At 50.8% G+C, this 22,352-nt stretch overlaps 1 protein-coding gene across 3 annotated transcripts in view; it reads right to left on the minus strand.

Annotated features, from left to right (window-relative positions):
• PCGF3 (polycomb group ring finger 3) overlaps positions 1 to 22,352 on the minus strand; it is a 52,391-nt gene that overhangs the window by 25,783 nt on the left and 4,256 nt on the right. The window contains exons 2-7 of one of the 3 annotated variants that reach the window (XM_082727223.1): positions 10,586 to 10,626; positions 10,097 to 10,249; positions 7,556 to 7,707; positions 5,504 to 5,621; positions 4,117 to 4,213; positions 821 to 876 (exon numbers count right to left, since the gene is read on the minus strand). In XM_082727223.1, the coding sequence (XP_082583349.1) occupies positions 821 to 876; positions 4,117 to 4,213; positions 5,504 to 5,621; positions 7,556 to 7,636 (352 nt within the window). In that variant the 5' untranslated portion in view covers positions 7,637 to 7,707; positions 10,097 to 10,249; positions 10,586 to 10,626. The remainder of the gene's footprint in view (positions 1 to 820; positions 877 to 4,116; positions 4,214 to 5,503; positions 5,622 to 7,555; positions 7,708 to 10,096; positions 10,250 to 10,585; positions 10,627 to 22,352) is intronic. The other 2 variants (XM_082727224.1, XM_082727222.1) reach the window with 2 other exon arrangements.

Raw genomic sequence — 22,352 nt, forward strand, 5'->3', positions numbered from 1 at the left:
AAATACTCTGTAAAAATTTTTTAAGGTACTGGTGTTTTATTTTGATGTATTCTTTGCTTTAGGACTAAAAACTTCGAGGTATCAAAAGATGACTGTCTCCATCTACATTTTACTCAGGAATCTTAAATTCTTCTTATAATAAATGACCTTGTGAATGGTGAAGAAAAGACTAACAGCACTGTTGGAAAAGCTGTATCTTCTAAGCTTACACAGTGAGCTGTATATTCAATTACAACCCTCCTTTGAAACATTACAAGGAGAAAACAGCCAAAAGGAATCCCTACCATATTTTATCTCTGAAAGACAACGTACAGAATTTCATCAGCAAGCACAGCACCCTCGGATCCCGAGTGGGACCCTAAGGCCAATGTCCCTCCCCATGGCCCCCTTATCACCCCCACAAAGAGGGGCAGCAACACTCTCTGTGTTCAGGACTGCAGGAAAGTTTAAAAAAAGAACGGCTATTTCCACTTCCAGCATACTTATACTACACAATGTTTCTTTTTAATTCTTAATGAGATTGGACTTTAGATGCAGGTAAACTTTATCGACACCCCGGCTACTGGTGGTGTGTCTGCGATTAGGGAGGCTGCTCCAGAGAGGCTGCATGGTCAACTCAGCCCCTCTGAACACAGTGGCTGGCGAGGAGGACAGTGGAAGAAACCAGCACCATGGTACTCGTGAGTTCAGCCTGGGGACAAGACAGGCGGTGCTGCTGCCACAGAAGGGGCCTCCCTCCAGGTCCAGGACCCCCTGAGGAAAGCCTCCCAGAGGCCGTGCTACAGACTCCACAGTCTGAGAGAGACACTCTGACACTCACCTTCCTGAAGGCCTGGAACCAGTTTGTAAACAATGTCCTGCATGGTTCTGTCATGACTGGCAAAAAGAATACAACAGGTCAGGTCAGCCAAAACACCTGGGCACATTTTTCCTTTACAACAGCAAAATTCACAATCGCAAATTCTAAATCTTGGTTGAATTTTGCTTCTAGTTTGCACTTAAAAAAATGTGCTAGCAGAAGTTATATATGATCTGAATTAATGCATCATTTAATTCAGGTTCTAGAAGCTTAAGAACATTTCAAGCAGCGGTGGCACAAAGATCCTCTAGGGGATGAGTGCCCCCTGCCTGCCAAATGTGGAGCCAACACAGAGCTGCGGCCTGGTGTGGTCTGTCCAGCCGCACACCTGTCTTGTCCACTGATGCTTCCTGGGGTCTCCACTAGACAGGAAGTTTTCTTTAACATTCTCAAAAATGCAGAGAAAAGGTGCTAAGATCAGGCCCTTCTGGTGGTCTTTATGATCTACTTATGAAGGTTTTCTGAAAAGGATACATGAGCACAGTATCTCAAATACACTACTCCAGTTTGTTATTTCTGAACATAAATTATTAATACATTGAAGTAACTGTTTTCAAACATCGTCCATTAAAATGAAAACCTTAAGAACACAGATAGGTACCTTGTAAGCAACTGACAAACAGCTCTGCTCCACAGATCAGACATTTAGCTGCGAGAGCTAGGACAGGACTGGGCACACGGCAGCTGCTCACCAGGCTCACAATTCTGCCAGAAATGCTGGGGGACTGGGTCCTGCAGAGACCACTGCTCACTGCTTCCAATAACTCTATAAAGTTCTACGACTGTTGTCGTATGGGCTAACAACTCAGCCCATGGCAGACGGACGCAGGGTTTCTCAACCCTTCTGATCATGCTACACACTAAGAAATGCATTTCACGTCCCAACGCTCACATTCACGTGCGTGTATGGGTGACAGGCACATGCACATGGATAAGCATTCGGAACCACCACTGGCCTGCAGCACACTTGCTTGCTGACTCCACCCTCACTGGCTTTGCGGAAAGCTCACCCGATCCCTAAGGAGAGGATGCTGGACGGAACCTGCCAAAGAGCTCTACCCTGGGTCCTCCAAATGACTGGGCTAGGCCCTGCCTGCATGGCCAGAGACCCACAGCGCTGAGTGGAGGGCTCAGCGGACTCTCCTCGGGGAGGGTGCCAGGAGGCACAACAGCACAAGGTCTTCTTCCTGGTGTCGGCTACATTCAGGCTCTTGCTGTGGCAAACCTTTGAAACAGAGCCAATTCCTTTGCAGGGTTCATGTTCACACTCCACGCTACAGGCCACACACCCTCTTAACTCCTCTCTTGACATGGCCCACATGGCCAAGGTCCTCGGCTTGAAGTTGAAGCTTGGAAGGGCAGAGCTGCCTCATAGATCCTCCAGACCCTAGAAGCTCAGACTCAACACCTGTCTGCGGCCAGCACCCCATGGTATCATCTTACCTCCTAAGGCCTGAGCCACTGTCTGGGGCCCAGTATGGGGCCACCAGGCCCTGTTGCCCCACCCTAAGTGCCCTCTTCCCACTCTGCCGCAGCCCAAACGTGAAGGCCCTTCCTTTGGGGCAACCTCACGGTCAAACTGTAGCAGAATCAGAGCAGAAGCTGGGCCAAGTGTGTAGGACAAAGGTATGTCAGGAAGAAGGCTCTGAGCTAACAGCACAGCTGGCATTAGGATGGGTAAAACAGTATAGTTCCAGACAGAGCACAGAGGGCAAGGAGTAAGGGACAAGATTAGCAGGAAAGAGCCACTCTGGAGCGCAGAGCCCATGACAGGCCTCAGGGCTGTGCATCTCCCCCTACCTCTGCACCTCAACACCCTGGCCCTGGTTACATCGTCACTACACAGAGAGAAGGCAGGCCCTGGCCTGTGCACCCGGCTAGCTCCACTCCACTGGCCCCCTTCCTTGTGTTATAGGTTAGGCTGTTCCTAGAACACCACGGTCCGGCACTGCTAAAGTGTTTCTGTTCTCCAGAACACCCTGCCTATCCCAGAGCACAGGAAAGGGGCCCTGGAACTCTGGGAGGGAGGGCCAGAGTCTCTACAGCTTTCCACCGGCATGAAGCTCCTACTACCACCTGCCTTCTACAGTTCACATCAGGAAAGCCCCCATGTGCTCTACAAAGCTACACCCCCCAAGACAGGAAACACATACATAGACACTGCCAACAATTAGTGCCCAGAATATATGAAACATTTCTTTAAAGCAGAACAAATAAAACAAAGAACCCAGTAGAAAAAATGAAATGAGATATGAAGAGACACTTCCCAGAAACCCAAATGGCCAGGTAACATTTGGGAGCAGGCTGGTGCTCATTGATAATCAGGGCCAAGAGCACACCACACGGCAAGAATGCAGTCCACAACAGCCCAGGAGAGCATGGGAAGGTACGAGAGCTCTATATCCCAACACCCTGTCCTTAGGGATGGCAAAGAAGAGACACCTATACAGCAAACCCTAGAGCAGCACTGAGCGCCCGCTGTGGACACCCCAATGTGCCCCGGCCACAGGATCCCACATTAACTAACTGGTCTGGAGAACAGGATGGGTCAAGGGAAAGGCGTACAAACACACCACTGGTCCCCCTTGTAGTAAGCTGGACAGAGGGGACTAAGGTATGTTGTCCGGGGACAGTGGGCTGTTGGGCGGGGTCTTCTGGGCCTGGTGATTTCTACCTCTTGATCTAGGAGTGGCCTCTTGCTGCGCCGATGCCAGCTGCTCACATGTTTAAAACCTCTCCTGTGCACATCCTTATGAGTGGTTCAGAACAGATCTCCAGACCTACCTTTGCTGCTCCCCCGTGGTAGGGGAGTGCTTTCATTTCCTTTAGGACAGTCCCTCAAACCTGGAAGCCATTTAAAACTCCACATAAGAGCTACAAGCCAACCCAGACGCCCCCCCTTACCCAAGAAGGTGGCAGTGGTCAACATGGAGGGCCACCAGCTGTGAGAAGCAAGATGCAGGCCACAAGCAAGGGGCCTAGAACCACTTGTTCCATAACAGAAAGGCAGGCCGAGGGCTGCTACCCACTATAGAGCAAACTTCAGCCAGTTCAGTGTAAAACCAGTGAAATCCACGTGGGTCCTGAGGTTCCTCAGATTATTCAATTTGAGCAAATACTCCTAGAAACTTGTGGGAGCGGCCCCGGTGCTCCCCGGTCTGACTTGGCTGGCAGGGTGGCCAAGCACACAGGCCAGGGCAAGGCCTTGACAGGGAACGAGGCCAGAAGCTGTGCCCAGGGACCCTGGAGGCACTTACCCAATGTACTGCAGTGGGTGACTCTGGTGGATCACGATCCTACACGTGGGGCAGGTGTTGTTCTCTTCCAAGTACTTGACCAGGCAACTCCGACAGACTGTTTGCGAAAGCACACACATGTCAGAAAGCGAGAGCAGAATGCCGGCGCCTCCTTGGGCTTGGCTCGCACATGGGCCATGCGCAGACCCACTCACCACCGCGCATGTGGCTGCTTCGATGGGACACCTGCCTCTTGGGTCTCACCAACCATGGTGAAGTCTCATGTGCTCACTCAGCAGGTCTGAGGGGTAAGGGTAGGAGGGACAAGGAACCTGAGGGAGAGGGGGTGCCCAGAGGTCAAGAGTGGAGACATCACTAGAATGCACGTCAGGGTCTCATCCCAATATTCTCACCAGAGGGGCTAACACTTAAAATTTTCATGTTTGTCTAAAAAAAAAATCACGAGATTTTTCTGTGTACAACGAAATTTGAGAAAATTCAACAGAGAATAACAATTTAAAGCTATAATTACCTTTATAATAAAAGTTCTATCAAAACTGGCAAATATTTTATTTTCTAAAGCAGAAAATACAGGATCCAAAGTCACCTGCATTCCAGGCACTGGTCTTAGGGCAAAGACCCTGTCTCCACAGGGTGTTCCTGCCTAGCCCCGTCAGCCACCGTCATGAAGGCTAGCTTCGGGTAAACTACACCTGCTAAATGTTCACTCAAGATGGGGCTTAAAACACCCAAGTCCAGCACAAGCTAAGAGTCTTCTAAATAGCACAACACAAGCCCATCAGCCTCGAGGAGCCAAACCACATTTCCCCTTTCAGAAAGTTTAAGGAATTCATTTGGAAATTTTAAAAAGTAAGCATTTCTGTCCACTAAAAATGAATATTGTCATAACACAGTTACACTGGTTTTGCTGTTACATGGAAATAACTGAATTTTTCCTATTTTTGGCTTTCTTAAATAATATTTCTACTGAAACTACCCATATTTTTTTTTAAATTTGAACTAATTTTTTTGATTTAAGATAATCTTTATTCCTGCTTCTGTGTCTTGCTTTGTGCTTGAGCTAAAAGGTTTTGGTGAAAGAAAGAAGAGAAAAGAAAAGAAAGAAAAGGAAAAGAGAAGAGAAGAGAAGTGAAGGAAGGAAAGAAAGAAAAAAAGAAAGGAAGGAAGGAAGGAAGGAGAGCAAGCCCAAGGATCAAGAAACCCCAAGGCTAGAAGCTGTCAAAGGCCACGTTCTAAGGCATTCTGCCTACGGGTATGCAGTCACATCCCACCACGGCTGTCAAAGACCATGTTCTAGAATATGCCCCAGATACATGTATACAGACCTTGGTCGCACCCCCCCCCCCATGGCTGTCAAAGACCATGTTCTAGAATATTCCCCACATACATGTGTGCAGACACTCGGTCACCGTAGTCGCGTCGATGAGATATCCGCTGCATAGGCGGCAGGTGATGTGGGCGTTTATGTCCCAGAGCTTAATCTTTCTGGTCAACATCTTTGGCTTCTGCAAGAGAAAATCACTTATTAACTAATATCTGAAATAGTCCCATCTCTTTCTCTCTTTCTCTCTTTCTTTCTCTCTTTCCTTCCTTCCTTCCTTCCTTTCTTTCTTTTCTCTTTCCTTCCTTCCTTCCTTCCTTCCTTCCTTCCTTCCTTCCTTTCTTTCTTTCTTTCTTTTTCCCCCCAGATTTATTTTTAGAGAGAGAGGGAGAAAGACAGCATGAATGGGGGGAGGGGCAGAGGGAGAGAGAAAATCTTCAGCAGACTCCCCACTGAGCAAGGAGCCTGATGCAGGGCTTAATCTCATGACCCTGAGATCACGACGTGAGCCAAAACCAAGAGTCGGATACCCAACTGCGCCCTCCAGATGCTCCCAAAATACTCCCATGTGTTCCATCAAAGTTTCAGGCCCAATGTAAATCAAGTTCCAGCACAGAAGGGCTCAGCGTGATGGAGGGCCAGGTCCTCACCATAGAAACTGTGTGGCCCGGCTTCCCGTCTATAGAAGGGAGTGCTGTAGGTCTTCTCACAGAGAACCGGGACTGTCCCAATGGGCAGCACTCTGCAAATGTGTGACCACTTCCCCTTAACCACTGCGACACTGCCCCCCCTTAGGGCTCTCCCAACCCTCTCCTGCTTGGGACTGAGCTAAGGCCATCTAGGGAGCCATGTGGGGGGTGTAGTCGGGAGATGCATGGAGCCACAGGAAGAGAGGCTGGGGGAGCAGGCCACCTGTGCTGGGGCAGGGACAGGAGGCTGCGGGGTCACTGCTAGAGTGACCTGGCTCCTCTGGCAAGCTCGGGGAAGAATGACCCTGAGGGATGTCAGTGACCCTGAGGGACTCTGGCCCAACCTGAGTGAGAAGCAAAGTCCCTCGACGAGGCCTCAGTGTGGACACACAGAAATAGCTAGTAAGCACAAGCAAAGATGCTCAGCCCACGGACACGTCCAAATGCAGGTGATACCTGCATGTCATTCCAGCATCAGAAGGCAGTATTTCCAATATTCAGTTGACATTCAGTCCTGACCAGTCCCAGGGAAGCAGACGGTCAGAAGGGCTGCCGTCTCATTTCTAGAGATTTATCTTCATAACGGGACAAGTTCAAAAGATGTTTGCTGCAATTGTTTAAAATGGCAAATGACAGAAAACTGCCACCGAGAATTGGCTACAAAAGCAATTTTACTTAGCCAGCAGGTGCTCCAGATCCTCCTCCCCTACTCTCTGCCCTGTCCAAGGGAAATCCAACCAGCCCCTGGACCTCACCCTTCCTGGGGCCTCAGTAGCCTCTTGGCCCAGCACAACAGTAGCCTCTTGGCCCAGCACAACCCAGTCCCAGAACTGGGGGTTCCTAAGGCCACCTGCCGATCCCCGTCACTGTCCCACAGGACATCAGTGTTGCACACACATCATCAAAGCCCAAACATCTGTGTGCCAAAGTGCTGACGTGACATCTCTATCTCAGGGTCGGGGAGGTACACCACTGTACCTGGCTCTGCCCCCAGGTCACCTGTCTCTCCCTAGACCACAGGGTTGGTTTTGTCACTGTATCGCCTGAGCTATGCTAGGAGTTACAGCAGCTCTTGGGGATGTCCACATCTTACCCCCAAACCTGTATGTCACCTCATACGGGAAATGGTCCCAGATGACCCCAAAGACCCCATGTCATCACAGAGCCCTGAAATAGGGAGTGGGAGGGTCAGAGGCAGAGAGACTGGGAGATACTAGGGTGTAGGCTTGAAGGTGCAGCCAAAGGTGCAGGTGCCCCAGAAGCTGGCAAAGACAAAGCACGATTCTCGCCTGGAGCCAGAAGGAGTCAGGCCTGTGGGCACCTTGACTTCTGACCTTTGGGACTGTCAGATGACGCACTCGTGCTGCTGGTCCTTTGTTAGAGCAGCAGTAGGAACCCAACACGGAATGCTGCTCCGGTGGATACTCACGGAGTGAATGTTCTCCAAGTGAGCGTCACTAACAGAGCTCTGAATAAAGACCAGAAACAGACACATCAGAGTCAAGGGCATCTCTGAGGTTGGCTGGCCGCACCATGCACATGGCTCCCAGGCCACCAGGCGAGGACACTCATGGCTCAGCGCTGTTCGTGAAAAGGGAAAAGCAAGCAAACCATGCAGAGGACTTGAGACCCACTTCCCTCTGTGTGAGGCCCAAGGGCAAGTGCTGGCCGTGCCTGCACAGTGAGTGTGGCTGGGGGCCTGGCTGGGGCTTTGTGGCTGGATGAGGAGGCGAAGGCCCTGGAGGAAGCAGCAGTCTGGAGGGGCACTGTTGGAACCAACAAACTACCAGAGCAAGTGACTGCCACCGGCCGGCCTGCAAGGCTAGCATACGTACAGAACGGAGTGTGTCTATACCGCAGTCCTACTCAGGACTTGCGTCGAACATGAGACAAAAGCAGATACTTCTGGCTGTTCACCCACATCTCTCCTCCCTTCAAAAGACACGCAGTACCCATGGGACAGGGCCCTTCCCACCTCCCTCGCAGCCAGCTGTGTCTGTGGGCTGGGGCTCACTGATGTTACTAGGAATCTAGTAAAGATGAAACAGAGCTTGGGGGAACGTTCTCACAGGGGTTTCTACAAGCCAACTAGCCTCAGCTGGGGAAGATGGACTCGCTCTCAACCGATGTGGATTTGTACTCTGGTTTTGGCAAGTGTGTGCACTGAGGCCCAGTCAAGTAGCTGACCCTCGGGGAACCCAGAACCACTTTGTGGAGTAGGAAATAAAAGGAGAGAAGGAAACCCAAGCGAAGCAGAGCAGAAAACAGGGGCCTGCCTGTTGACATGGAAATCTTGCGTGAGGCCCCACGCTGGCCCCAGCTGAGCACTGTTCTCATGTCCTCAACCTTCTATTGAGCAGTTTATACGCCAGCCACTAAGGATACGGGACACACAAATATTCCTATCCCACTGTAACATGCTCAGAAATGACATTTCTTCCCAAACACCAAGTTAACTGAGCTGCCAAACAAAAGACAAAACAGGGCTCGCTTTGGCCGCACATATACTAAAGTTAGAATGATACAGAGCAGATTAGCACGGCCCCAGCTCAAGGGCAACATGAAAACTTGTAAAGCCAAAGCAAAGTCTCAGGTCACTCTGGCATAGACAGGGCCTCTGGCCCCTTTGAGGAATGGGGTCAGTGTGAGCTCATGCTTAGTGAGCACGTAGGTACGGAGATGAAGACGTGTGTGTGCCTATGCGTGTGGACTCGCACACCTACCTCCCAGTTCTGTCCACTGGAAGGGCCTGGGAGTAAGTGCTCCTTGGTGGCCCAGGTCCCAGTTTGGACACACTGTCGTCTGTCGTGAGGTTCATGGGGGCACAGGCACATGGCTCACATAAGGCCGGGCTGGGAATGTAATAGAACTGGGCCCAAGTGGACCTGGCCCCGGCTCCAAGGGCTCCATCGGCTACACTGAGAACAACTGGGGCTTCAAGATAAGGAGTCACTCTCATCAGGCGAACAGAATGAATCAGATCATTATCAACAGAATAACACCAAATGAAGTTCATGAGATGTTCTTCCTTCCAGAAGGTGAGCTGATCACATGGAAGTAGAAGTCACCAGCCCCCACAGAAACCGCAGTGACAGTTTCCTCGGGAATCACCAATGGAGGCTTTGTTGAGGAAAGGAAGATTCAAAGAGTCTCAAAGACCCCTCCCCCCCGCCTCCACCAAACACTTCTCAGGCAGAGACAGCAGGGCCTCCAGGTAGAAGCACTGTGTAGACATCACTTCCCGAGTGACCAGCTAATACCCAGGTGGGCATCAGATGAGAGACAGATAGCTGTGCCTCCTGGAGTCATGCCACAAAGGACACAGCACCCCTCACGAGACTCCTGCTAAAAGAGCACACACGAGTCTCACCTACAGGAAACCCCAAAGGAGGTAACCCCTGAGGGAGGGAGGTCGCAAGAGACAAGGGAAGACAAGAGGGGCAGGCTGCCTGAGCACAGTGCCTGGCTGAGGGGACAGCCCTGACAGCCTGGAAAAGGGACCCTCTACCTGCTGACCGCCCACATTAGGAGATAAGAGGGCCCTAAGAGTCCCCCAACTGGCAGCCCAACTACCAGCTCTGCCCAAGCTGGGCCCCAAGGCCAACCACCCTCCTGTCCTCAGGCCCATGAGAAGCTGCACTCAGAGGGGACATGTCCACTGTTGCCATCAGGCGGACGTCCTGCCCATAGGCCTCCCATGCTTGGCAGCCCCTTTGTAGCCCTGGACACTGGACACCAGGTGGGCATGAGCCAGAGGAGGAAAGTGCTACAAGACTGTCAGTCTTGTACCATTTGCACTCACACCTGCCTGCAGACCCTGAGATGCCTCAATGGGTGCATCTTAGAGACTCTCCCAGGAGAGGTCAGCAGTAAATGTGAGCAGTGGGCTTTTCACAGCTGTTGTTCCTCCCCATGCCACAACACAGGCTGCTGAAAGGCTGCCTGGAGGCCAGGGGAGACCGCACCTCACCTCTTCTAGATGTCTTCGGTCCCCTCCTCCTGCCTTTGCATTGGGCGCTCAGGCTGCGGCTCTGAGGCTGTAGGTCCTCGCCAGCGGCTTCACTCTGCCCTGTGGGTCTTCACGTCGGCGCCTCCCTTCTGTCCCTTGCTCTCTGTCCATTTTCTGGCACAGAAACAGCCCTGTTATTTCACATCAGCTCATTCACACAGAATGCACAAAGTCCTGTAATGATGTTCTTTCCAGAATTCTTAGGTGAGTCCCACGTAGTAAACAACAGAACAGAGTTGACCAGAAGGGTTAATTAAGGGACGGTTTGGGTATATGTGAGTGGTTGCTCCCTAACTGCCCCTATAACTGTTAGAGACTACATTTTAGAGAAGTTATAGGAGACGACTTTTTCTGTGGCTGTAGCATACTCACACAGTCTACTCCAAGGTGAATTTAAGCAATTCACATGCACTGAAAGAAGAGAAAAATCCACGTTCAAACTGCATTTACCTGTACATGGCAGCCTGGGACGCTCTGCTACATTTTGAAGCCTGTGGAGACACACAACATAGGGGCGTCACCCATATACGCTGTCCACACAGAGCCCACATCCGCTGCTGGACCTGCAGCCTCGGCTTTGCCCATTTACTTATTTCAAACAACCAAATGGAAAACAAGAATTGATGACAGTGAAGAACCAGAAGCAGCCACAAAGACACGGGCAGATGTCCGTGGCAGTCTGGTGGCACCAAGACCCAGGGGCTGTTGGGCTGGGAGGGCACCCAGGGGCGTGGGGGTAGGCAGGGGGCTCTGTCACGTGACGTGAGGCCAGAGGACGGGGGAGATCTCGGGGGTGACCCAATGAAAGGCCCCAGAGACTAGTGCACAGTTGTACTTAGTGTCTGTGATTTCTGTGTGTTTTGCACCCTATATCCCTCCTCATATCCCGTAAGGTGAGCACACAGGCTGCATGCTGGGTTCTGGGCCTCAGCAGGGGTCACGGAGTTCTGGGTGGAGACAGGCACAGACACCAACCAGCAAAGGGCTGAGGTTGGGGCCCGGAGAGCGCTGTGTGAGTCCTCTGGGAGGATCTGGGCTCCCACTCTGGGTGAGAGGGAGCCAACAGGTCGCTCTCAGATCTGTGGGAGTCTGCACTCCAGCCTGGAGGCCCCAGGGGGGTCAGGCTGCTGGCCATGGTGCCATGTGGGGGCTCCATCTGAGACTCCTCTGGGACCCCCATGGGCCTCTCCCTCCTCCCCCAAGGTCTCCCCACCCTCCAGGTGGGATGGTGGACAGGCAGGGCTGGAGGTGCCATGCCTGCTCCCTTCTGAAGCTGGGATGCACCTGAGAAAGCACTGGGCCCTGGTGGTTAACAATGTGGCTAAATATAACCTCGGAACGGTGGGCCTAGTAATACTGAAATGATGTTCACATTATACGCCGTTTATGTGATTTTTACTCTTCAAGATTTCCATGCTGCAGTTTTTATTAATTAATCTTTGGAGCTCAATTAACTTCTACAGAAAAAGGAAAAGAGGGAGGGAGGGGAAGGAGAAAGAGAGTTAGCTGGATGGTTAGGAAGATTAACAGGTGTGTCTAAGGCACTGACAAGAGAACAAAGACAAAACACAGGGCCTGGCTCTGGACCAGGGCTGACCAGAATGCTCTGGGTTGGTGGGACTCCTGAGAAATCCCCTCCGCCCAGCAGGGTGGCTGCTGAGCCCCTGACATCTGGTTGAGTGTGAATGAGGAAACTTCTGGTGGATTTTATTTTATTTAAGTTGTATTGTTGCTAGACACACGGTAACAGACACCTGAGCTGAGGTCTTAGACCTCAGTGAAGGAGAAAGACACACAAAAAAGGCTCCCTGGAGCCTACACCCTACTGGAGGAAGAGAGACAATAAGTAATGAATGCAATACACGGGTAAATTACTTAGTATGTTAACAGGTGATAAATGCTATCAGTAAGACCAGAGTAGGGGAAGTAGGGGCACTGGTGGGGGGACTGGGTCAATGAGTCCCTCCTTCAGAAAGATACATTTGAGCAATAATAGAATTAAGCTATTAGTATGAATTATGAACAATTTTATGCTGATAAAGCTGAAAATTTATATGAAGTTGATAAATTCCCAGAAAAATAACTCACCAGAATTGAGGTAAGTAGAAATAGAAAACCCAGAAGTTCTGTAACGATTAAGGAAGTGGACATGGTCATCAGGAAAACCCCAGGCCCACCGTCAGGAGGATTCTACCAAGTATTCAAAGAGCCAAAACCAACCTCCTCAGACAAATCCACTCTGAGAATCAAAAAGGTGGTATTTTCCAACTCATTTTATGAAGGCAACACACACATCAGACAAGAACTGAAGGAAAATCATAGACTGAACTCACTGGTGGCCATTAGTGTCAAAGCTGTGAGCACACGGAGTCACCTGATCCAGGAATATCTGAGCAGGAGGGGCATGCTTGACAGATGAGGGTTGTCCCTACAATACAAGGGGGCTTACTATGAAGTAAAAAAGTAACCTGACAAAAGACAAAAGGAGAAAAATGATAAGATCTTTCCAAAGATGCACAGAAATCATCTGGTAAGATTCATTATCCATTCATGATTTAAAAAAAAAAAACCTCTTAGCAAATTTAGAAGCTAATAAAGGTTCTCTGTTTAAAAGAGACACAGGGCTGCGGGGTGGCTCTGTCAGTTGAGTGTCTGATTCTCGATAGCGGCTCAGGTCGTGATCTCAGGGTCGTGAGATCAAGCCTCATCACATCGGGCTCCACATTGGACATGGAGCCTGCTTAAATTCTCGCTCCCTCTGCCTCTGAGCTTCACCACTCTAAAAATAAATAAAAGAGACACAAACACAAATATCCACTCAAAGGGTTACGCCTGAATGTTCAAGGCAGCTTTCTTCATAGTAGTCCCACAATGGAAAAAAGCCACAGTGCTTGTTAGCAGTGGTGGGAACAGAAATTGGTCCGTCCACACAGTGGGTACTGCTCAGCAACCAAAATGAACAAAGGACAGAAGCCAGGCACAAGAACTTCATGGTGCATGTCCCACTGGACACACAGTTCTAGAAAAGGCAGATCTGGGAGCCCATGGGATGGCCTGTGGCAGGGACTGGTGGCTGGAAGTCTGAGGAGATGGCAGCGTTCTGGGTCAGGAGTGGGGTGTGGTCACAGATGCACCAAAAGACACCAACCACACAGCATGAAAGCTGCGGTGAACTTAAGTGTGTGTAAACTGTACCTCCATTAAAAAGCGCATTCTAAAATTTTAAAAAACTACAACAAACATTCCTGGAGGGGACGTTGGAAAAACAAAATAGAAACAAACTCCTAGTTTATACCAGGCATCTCCCCTACCCTTATCCCTAAATAATCAGTTCCAGGTGGACGAAGACCAAACGTGAGAGCAAAATTTAAACCTTTGAAGATACTAGGGCAAGCAATCCTCCTGACCTCAGGGGAGGAAAAGATTACAGAATCAAAAAGCACTAACCACAAAGGGAAAAACTAATAAAATCAACTACGTTAAAAATAAGTACCTCAGATAATCACAAAACACAAGAGTTAAACAGTCACACCCGAGACGATGGTCCAGACAGGGCTCCACGAGGCTGCTCTGGGAAGAGAGACTGAGCGGGACCCACCACGCCCACACACCTGTGTCCTGTCTGTCCCTGCTTTGGGATGGAAGAATTTTGACACCATATGGCCCAGAAAGCTACATTATTTGCCCAAAAACATTTGCCAACTCCTGCTCCAAGCAATAAAAGGAACCACAGGCACTTTACAGAAGAGAAAATCCAAATAAGTGTATTTTCAAACATTCAGCTTCATTAGTAACCCTGGAAATGCAAGTTAAAATCCCAATGAGGGTCTGCCACAGCTGGGCCTCACTGGTGAACACCTCCCTTGTCTCTGCTGGCCCCCCACCCCGTCAGACTGCTCTCAGTGAGATCCCGGTGATGAGGACATTACCAACATAAACTATCTGCAGGATCTCCGGTCACTGCCCCTACCGTGGCCAGGCCGACCCCTCCCACGTGGCTCCCTGCTGTGGTTAAGGGGGAGGGGGGCTGGCTCCACCATGCACTGCACCGGTGCTGGAGCCTTCCAGAAGGGTGGGGTGGCATGTCTCTCCGCCACAAATTTCAGGCCCACCGCAGACTTGCAGGCAGTCATCCTGTGCAAAAAGGCCCAGGCTCCCTGTGCATTCCCGTGCACAGTGCCCCTAGACCGGCCCCTCAGCTGCAAGAGCCCGGCTGGGTCATGCCCTCCCTCTGAATCCTGTGAGCGCCCATTGTGGGATGCTTCCCCAGCCCTCCATTCCCGTGGTGCACCAGCACCTCTGTCAGCCTGGACTATCTGTTAGGTAAATACACCAGGCTTTTTGCAGTGTGGATGTAATATGCACCTTTACTCAACATGATTTGGAAAGTAAAGAATAACACTAAGGAAAATCCCTACAACCCCAGTCCCCCCAAACGAATTGCTGTCCTTAATGTAATTGTGTATTTCCCTCTGTGGGTATGTCCTTTAATACTTGGAACATGTACATACACACCCTCATTTTTACTGGAAAATGGAAAGCCGCCCTCAGACAACGGATGATGCAATGCCATGGGGCTTTCAGAACCACGAAGCTACCCCAGCTGTCTTCCCACGCCAACACACGCACAGCTCGGGCTCCCCGGCCACCGATGAGCTGTGCACCCTGGCCCAGGGATGCAGTGTGACAGCAGTGCCCCTACTGGTGGGCCTCCCGGGAAGCACATTCCTCGGGGCCAGACCCACCTGCCCTTCCCTCCATTCCAGCGGCAGCCCAGACCCCCCTCAGGCCCGCCTGCCTGGGGACCCCGGAGCACCTGCCTCCTCCCACAAATCCACAGCCAGCGCGTGTGCTTCGTTTCCCCCACCACGTCTCACGAGAACCTTCAAGTCTCCCGCTCTGTTTCCAGGAAAATCTTAATCAGAATCATCAGCACCTGGGGTGCCCGGTGGGCTCTGTTGCTAAGCGTCTGCCTTTGACCTAGGTCATCATCCCAGGTCCTGGGACTGAGTCCCGCACTGGGCTCCCTGCTCAGCGGGAAGCTTCCTTCTCCCTCTCCTGCTCCCCCTGCCTGTGTTTCCTCTCTTGCTGTCTCTTTCTCTGTCAAATAAATAAACACAATCTTCTAAAAAAAAAAAAATCATTAACACAAAGTTGATCAAAATACTTTAACCTTCACCAAACAGCTTTACTGAGAAATACTTGACAAAACATAAACTACACGTACTTTAGAGAGACGTCTCAGCTTCAACGTTCGCCTGGGAAAGGACCAGCCCAGTGGAGATACTGACCCTCACCCCAGAGACCCCGATCTGCCCGGGAACTGCACTGAGGCGACGTGTTCCGGGGGCTGTGTCTGTGGCGTCATACGACTCGGCTCCCCTCACTTGTCCTCTTCTGGGGCTTGCTCACGCAGCACCCACATCTCGTTCTTATTCTGAGCATCGTCCACTGCCTTGTTGTTGGCCTGCTTAGCAGCAGATGGGAGACCTGGGCTGTTTCCTGTGGGGGTGTCAGGGACTCAGGGCCACAACGTCGAGTGGACGGATGCTCTGGAGTAAACACCGACCAGGGGGCCACATGAGGCTGCTTGACAACTTTATAAGAAACTGTCAACCTGCTTCCCCTCCCACCCCTAACCACATCCAAGCACCAGCTGCCTGTGCGAGGGTCATACTTTCCTCTCCTCCCTCACCCCAGTCCTGCCCGCTTCTTCCTGAATGCCATGCCCTCTGTCCGCCTTCCATGCCCATGGCTATCCCCTGGACACACCATGGCTCCCATACAGATGGCAGAAGCACCCAGGACAGGCCTCCCTATGCCCACTCTCACCACAAATTCAATCTCGTGGACAAGTCTGAGCAACACATAGAAAAGCAAATCAGACATGTCCTTCCTGCATGAAAGCCTTGAAAGGATCCAGCCATGCCCTCCTGCCATGCTCCAGTCCCATAAGCCCCATCCACATCAGGACTCCATCCACGATCAGTGTCCACGTCAGGGCACGTCCCTGCCCCTTGACCTCGCCTGCTTCTGGCTGTGTGCGCACCATTCCCACCAGCCCAGCCCTCCATCCTCAGGGCATCAGGCTGGCTCCCTGAGCCCTCTGGTCAGGTGACCACAGCACCAAATCTAATGCCACTGCTATCCTGTCCCCACACTGTCAGCCTCTTCAGGGTGCTGTGCCCAGCCTGCCCCCTGTGGCACTGTGAGCCCCCACAGCAGGGCTCAGGCTGCTCCCTCACTGCTGGCCATGATGTCCGGCAGAGCACCCACCCCAGAGCTGCCCAATCAACCAGAGAGATTTCTGTCTTCATCCATTTCCACAAGAAAATCACCAAACTGCTGAACTCTGCCCCATGCCTAGTGTTCTCTCCTCCCAAACCAGCCTGCTCCGATTTTGGATGCTTATGTGTCTCCACACCTGCTGTCCCATCTGATGGGCCTTCCTCTTCCTCTCTCCCCCACCTAGAGCACCTGTGTTGGCACATAGTACGTGCTTCAGGAAGAGCCCTAGTTTCTGGTGTCTGATCACTGCAGCTTCTTCTCCATGGCCTCCCTGACCCCACCATCCTGCCTCCCAGGAATCCGGTGCCTCACTAGTCTCCCTGTGGCACCCAGCTAAGCCATTCCCTGCATGGTCCAGCTCCCCAGCAGGGCTCTGGCACATGGCGGGGCTCATGCAATCGAGGACAGAATCACCAGGTCCTCAGGCAAGGCCTGCAGGAATGGACACTCCACACATGGGCCAAATACCCAGAATTCACTGCCATCTCAAGATGAACAGAACCGTATCATGAATGTGCCTTGCTAGGACATTGAAATCAGGTTAAGATGATGAAAGAAAGTGAAACTTTAGATGTGTTTCTATGTGGCTACGTACTGTCACAAAAGCTTTTTAAAAATATAATGAATAACAAAAAACTGCTTTGAATTCAGACTCTCAAAAGTGTTCATGACTCAAAGGACAGTGAAGCCGCTGCTCCATCATCTCCCTTAACTTGGACCTGACACCCTACCCCCACTCCCAGGTCACCAAGGTCTCAGCCCTGCAAAAAGCTGAGGACTCCCTCCCCAGCCTTGTCCTCGCTTCCCCACTCAGGGATGCCACAGGCCACCACCCACAGCTGCTCTTCCCGTCACTGGGTGTTCTGAGGACAACAGGATGCCTAATGTGTTAAATGAGTGACTAGGAATTCACTGATATGGCAGACTGATGACCATGTCCCTTGCTGAACTTACTCCCAATCTTCACTTCTTAAATTAAGGGTTTATATACATTTGGAAGTCAGTGATCTGAGATACAGTTCCCAAGGTGGGCTCCCAGGCGCCTGTCCCTTGAGCCCAGCCCACCCACTTTCAGTCACATCCCACTGGCCTCTCACTTCCATGTTTAGGCCGCTCAATGCTCCCTGACCCCAAATTCAGACGCTAACCACCTGTGATCCACTTGGAAAGCTGGCATCTCCAAGTATGTAGTCTGGATTTCCTGTCCACACCGGCTCATCCCATCTGTGGCTTCTCAACTTACTTGGCACCCATGTGCAAGAGGTAAGGACAACTATACCCCTCACACTTACCCTACTGGACTGTGTTCAGGCACACCAAGAACACAGGCACTGTGTTCATCCCCGATGCAACTCCCAGGAATCCCGAGGAAATGCGAGTCTGAGCAGGTGGCTTTGTGGTATAAAACTCTCCAAGGGCCCAGGGAAAGCCTGAGCCTTCCAGTGGCCACTGAGGCCCCAAGCCACCCGTCTCACTCCACTCTGGCCATGGTGGACTCCTTGCTAGTTCTAGAACATTCTAGATGTACTCCCACCTCATGGCCCTTGCACCTACTGTAGCTGGAACATCGTCTCTCAGGTGGATACATAGGAACTACCCTACTACCTCCATCAAGCCTTTTATCAAATGTCATCTATCCAGCAACGCCTTTAGGGACCATCTTGTTGACAATTACATGCCCAGTGTGCACACACCACAAATTTAAGATATTACCCTCGAATTTATAATACACCTATTTATGTTACTACCCATCTCCCTATACTATAATGCCAGCCATGTGACTGGAGCTATTAAAATTTCAATAAAAAGGTTATATGATAAAGTCGAGAAAATCTTCTCAAAGAGTAGATTAAGATAGGAAATGGAAAAGATCCAACATCCAACCAACAGGTGTTTTAGAAAAAACAGAAAACCGAGATAAGAAGATTTCAAATATACTTTAATATTTTATTTCTTAAGCTGGGTAATAAGTACACAGGTGTTCATTGTATCTTTCTCTATGCGCATTTGTAGGTAGTATTTAATGATTTGGGAAAAATTATTCAAGTATTTCCCCAGCTGGAAGAACCATCAGACCACAAAGGCCTGAGTGCCTGGCACAGTGAGGGAAAATCCCCACATCTAACCAAGTCCTGGAAGCGGAAGACATCAAGGGTACAAGAAAGGGTCCTACAGGTTCTGGGAGGAAAGGAGCTCACAGTGGAGTGGGACTCAGCACCAGACTTTTCATCAGCAACAGTGAATCCTACCAGCAAAAGAAGTAATTCTTCCCAAGTTCTGAGGAAAAGAGACTTTCATGTGGAATTCTACATCCAGCCAAACTATCAACCAAGTATGGATGGAAGCCATGGTGTTTTCCGACGTCTCAGGAAAGGTGCTCAAATACTCATCCCAGGCATGCCTATGGAGACAAGTGTGCTCACATGTTATCACAGGCCTTGTGCTCAGGGAGCTCCCATTCCAGCTGGTGACGAGACATGACAAACTCATCAGCAAAGAGTGATGAGCACCGTGAAGAAAGCAGAGGAAGGCAGCGAAGCAGAGGAAACAGGTGGAGGGGCTGCTTTAGACAGTGACCAGAGGAGAGCCGGTACGGAGGAACATCTGACCTTGGACCCGGAGGGAGGGGGTCAGAGCAGCAGGCACCCCACCGACGGGGCAAGGGGCCCCCGAAGTGCAAGAGGATCACTTTGCGGCCGGCTGGCCTGGAGGACGAGGCATCCACACGGGACAGGGGGACGAGGACAGAGGGCCAAGGAGGGCACGAGCTCAGACACGATCCTTGAGAATTTGGAACAGGAGACAGTAATGTCAGATAATGTCAGAAAAGAGGGAAGGTGAGATTAGAACTCAACTGTAAAACAGATCATTATATAATCATACCCATTTTAACTCCCAGATCCAACCCCTGGAGATGAAAAACACATTGTGGAAAGGGGCTGCAGGACAGGACTCTTCCAGTAGCAGCCAACTGATGAGTTGGCTCTGCTGCAGACATGCATACCCCCTTCATGAAAAAGGCCAACTCAGGATAGAAACAAGAGCCCAGAGGGCGAAGCACAGAACGAGCGGGCTCACCCTGAGCTCAAAACCCAATCAAGAATCCCAATGGGGCATCCCCACCGGATTTCAGAACTGCGTTGGGCCTGTGACTCCCTGCTATGTCCACTCCTCCATTCTCAACTGGTAATCTACCCCTGTCTTGCTGGGGGGTGAGGGTGGGGTGCTGGGAAGGCGATCTGTCTCACTTGGTTCACAAGTGTCCAGGAGTAGCAGCCAGTGGACTGCACCAAGCAGGTGATCCAGAGGATGAGATTCCAGAACTCTGTGATTCAGGCAAGGTCTGGGACTCTGAGCTGGAGCTACCGTGGGACAAGACCCTGGGGAACCTCAGAAGAAGGACAGGTGTATTTGGCATTTGGGAGGATCTGAATTTTGGGGCAGGACTGTGGCAGGCAGAATCCTGAGATGGCCATGAGATTCTGGGCCCTGGCATACTTCAGTCTCCCACCTTACTAACCCTAGGTACTGCTGCAAAGGGATTTTTGAGGATGTAATTAGGGTTCCAAATCAGCTGACCTTAAAATAGGGTAAGCCAAATAGCACGGTCATTCAAAGCAGAGTTTTCTCCAGCTCACAGCAGAAGAGCAGGACAGAGGGGCAAGTCCTACCGGCCCGGCAGAAAGCAACTTGCTGTCAACTACCCACAGTCCTTGGAAGAGGAACTGTGGGGCCTCTAGGAGCTGAGGGCAGCCCCCAACTGACGTCCGGCAAGAAAGCAGAACCTCAGTCCAACAACCACAGGAGGTGGGTGAGTGAGCTCAGAAGATGACCCGAGTCCCAGATGAGAGCCTCAGCCCAGCACGTGGATTTCAGCCTCTGAGGCCCTGAGCAGAAGAGCAGCCACACTGTACTAGACTTCCAACCCATGGAACTGGAACTAGTAAGCCAATGTCCTTTTAAGCCACTAATTTTGAGGCAAGTTGTTATGCAGTGTTAGAAAATTAATGTAACTGTACTTAAAGACATGGAATTAAATAGCCGAAGAAAGGGCCAGTTTCCCAAGCATGAAAACAGAGTGACCACAAGCTCTGGGGACATTTTCATTTGGCAACTATTCTCCCAATTCTAGAGACAAGGAACAAGTTAATAAACAAGTGGCAGAAGCTGCAGCCCCTTGGTCTGGACTGAACTGTGCCCACCTCAAATTCCTGTGTTGGCGCCCTAAGCCATGCCCCAAGACGGAGCACCTGGGGCAACATGGTCAGATGCGTAAGGATGGGCCCGGATACGATTAGCGTCCGTGCAAGAGGTGCTAGAAGAGGGCTTCCACCACCAGGAGGCAGCCGGCCCACACCCCAAGCCACATCGACTGGCACCTTGGCTTTCGGCTTCAGCCCCCAGGACAGTGAGAAATAAATGCCTGCTGCTTAAACCACTCCGTCTGTGACGTTCTGCTGTGGTGGCTGACTAAGACACCTCCCTTGTGGTTTCTGATTCTTTGTCCCCAGGCTGCCTTTAACGAAAGGCTGGGGGAAACCAACTGCCTCTAGCCATTCCTGTCTCTACAGTAAGAAAGGTACTTACTTTAGGGTAAAGAAATGTTATTTGTCAGCAAAATTCCTATTTCCATTAGCAATTTCAAACCCTTTCCATGCACTGAACCCTCTACAAAGTCTGCTTAAAGCACTGGCACGGAGGAGCAGGGCTTGCCCATGTGCCTGTGAGGAAGGATGATATGGCCAGAGGCTGCGTCCCCATCAGAAATGGGACAGGGAGGGCCTGGCTGAGTTTCCCATGGCAGGACACTGGGAACTGTGGCCCCAGAAGCGCGGCTGGCAGGACTGACCCACGTAACAGGACCTGACTGGGTGTCCCTGATGGCGCAACATGAAGCACTCATTGGCCCCTGCAAATGCATCTCCCAGACCTGCAGCCTGACTTGGCCTCTCCCCCATTCCTTTAGTTCAGAGTACACAGAGACAACAAAGGTGGATGACATCGTAAGTGAAGAATCGGAAAAATCCAGGTGTGACACATAGCCTGCAAAAGTCAACCTTGCAGAGGGCAAGGGGGAAACCTGAGAAGACACAGGGGCCATGACCCCCAGTGCTATCCAGGGAACCCACCTATGCCTCATCCAGGAGGCGCAGGACACCCTGTGCCATCCCAGGACCCTGCCTGGATCTGGTTGGGGAAAACGCCACAGAAGACATTCCTGAGACAAGTCAGGAGATTGGAAAATGAACAGAAAATTAGCTAGTATGTGAACCGAGTGCCCATTTCTCAGGTGTGAGAATGACACTGTGGTTGTGCGGAGACGTCTCCATCCTGATCCCATGACCCGTGTGCTCAGAATTACTGAAGGGATTGGGAGGTAGCTACTTTCAGATGATTCAGTGACAATAAATATTTAGAAAAAAGAGATAAAGCAAACACGGCAAAGCATAAATAATTGCAAGATCAGGGTGGGGTATAGAATCTTTACCGTTTTCCTCCACTGTGTTTTTTTCTGAAATAAAAATGGAAAGGCTGACCCTTTTCTGCTCCTCACATCCCAGCCACGGCCTGCATCTGTTTCCTCCCAGGCACATAGGGATGATCAGAGAGCAGACGTGGGGTGCCTTTAAGAACCAGATGAGCTGACACACACAGTATCTCCAAGACAGGGCCACACAAGGTGTGAATGAAGATCAGACTTCAATTCTTTGTTGCGCATCTAACACTGGCCAGGCCCTGCTGAGCATCACTACTTTCTGCCCCCATAAAACCCACAGTTAGCAGGGGCTTCAAAGAAGAACGCAGACAGCTTTCTACTGTTGGCATATTTCTTGCTAAACATCTGGAATACGTTAACAGCATGTTAACGTAGCAAAGTCCAGTGAATACTGATTCATTTGCAAAATAATCTAATTAACTTCCACCTCCA

Source organism: Mustela nivalis, assembly GCF_964662115.1.
Source record: "Mustela nivalis genome assembly, chromosome: 4".
NCBI classification, from domain to species: Eukaryota; Metazoa; Chordata; class Mammalia; order Carnivora; family Mustelidae; genus Mustela; species Mustela nivalis.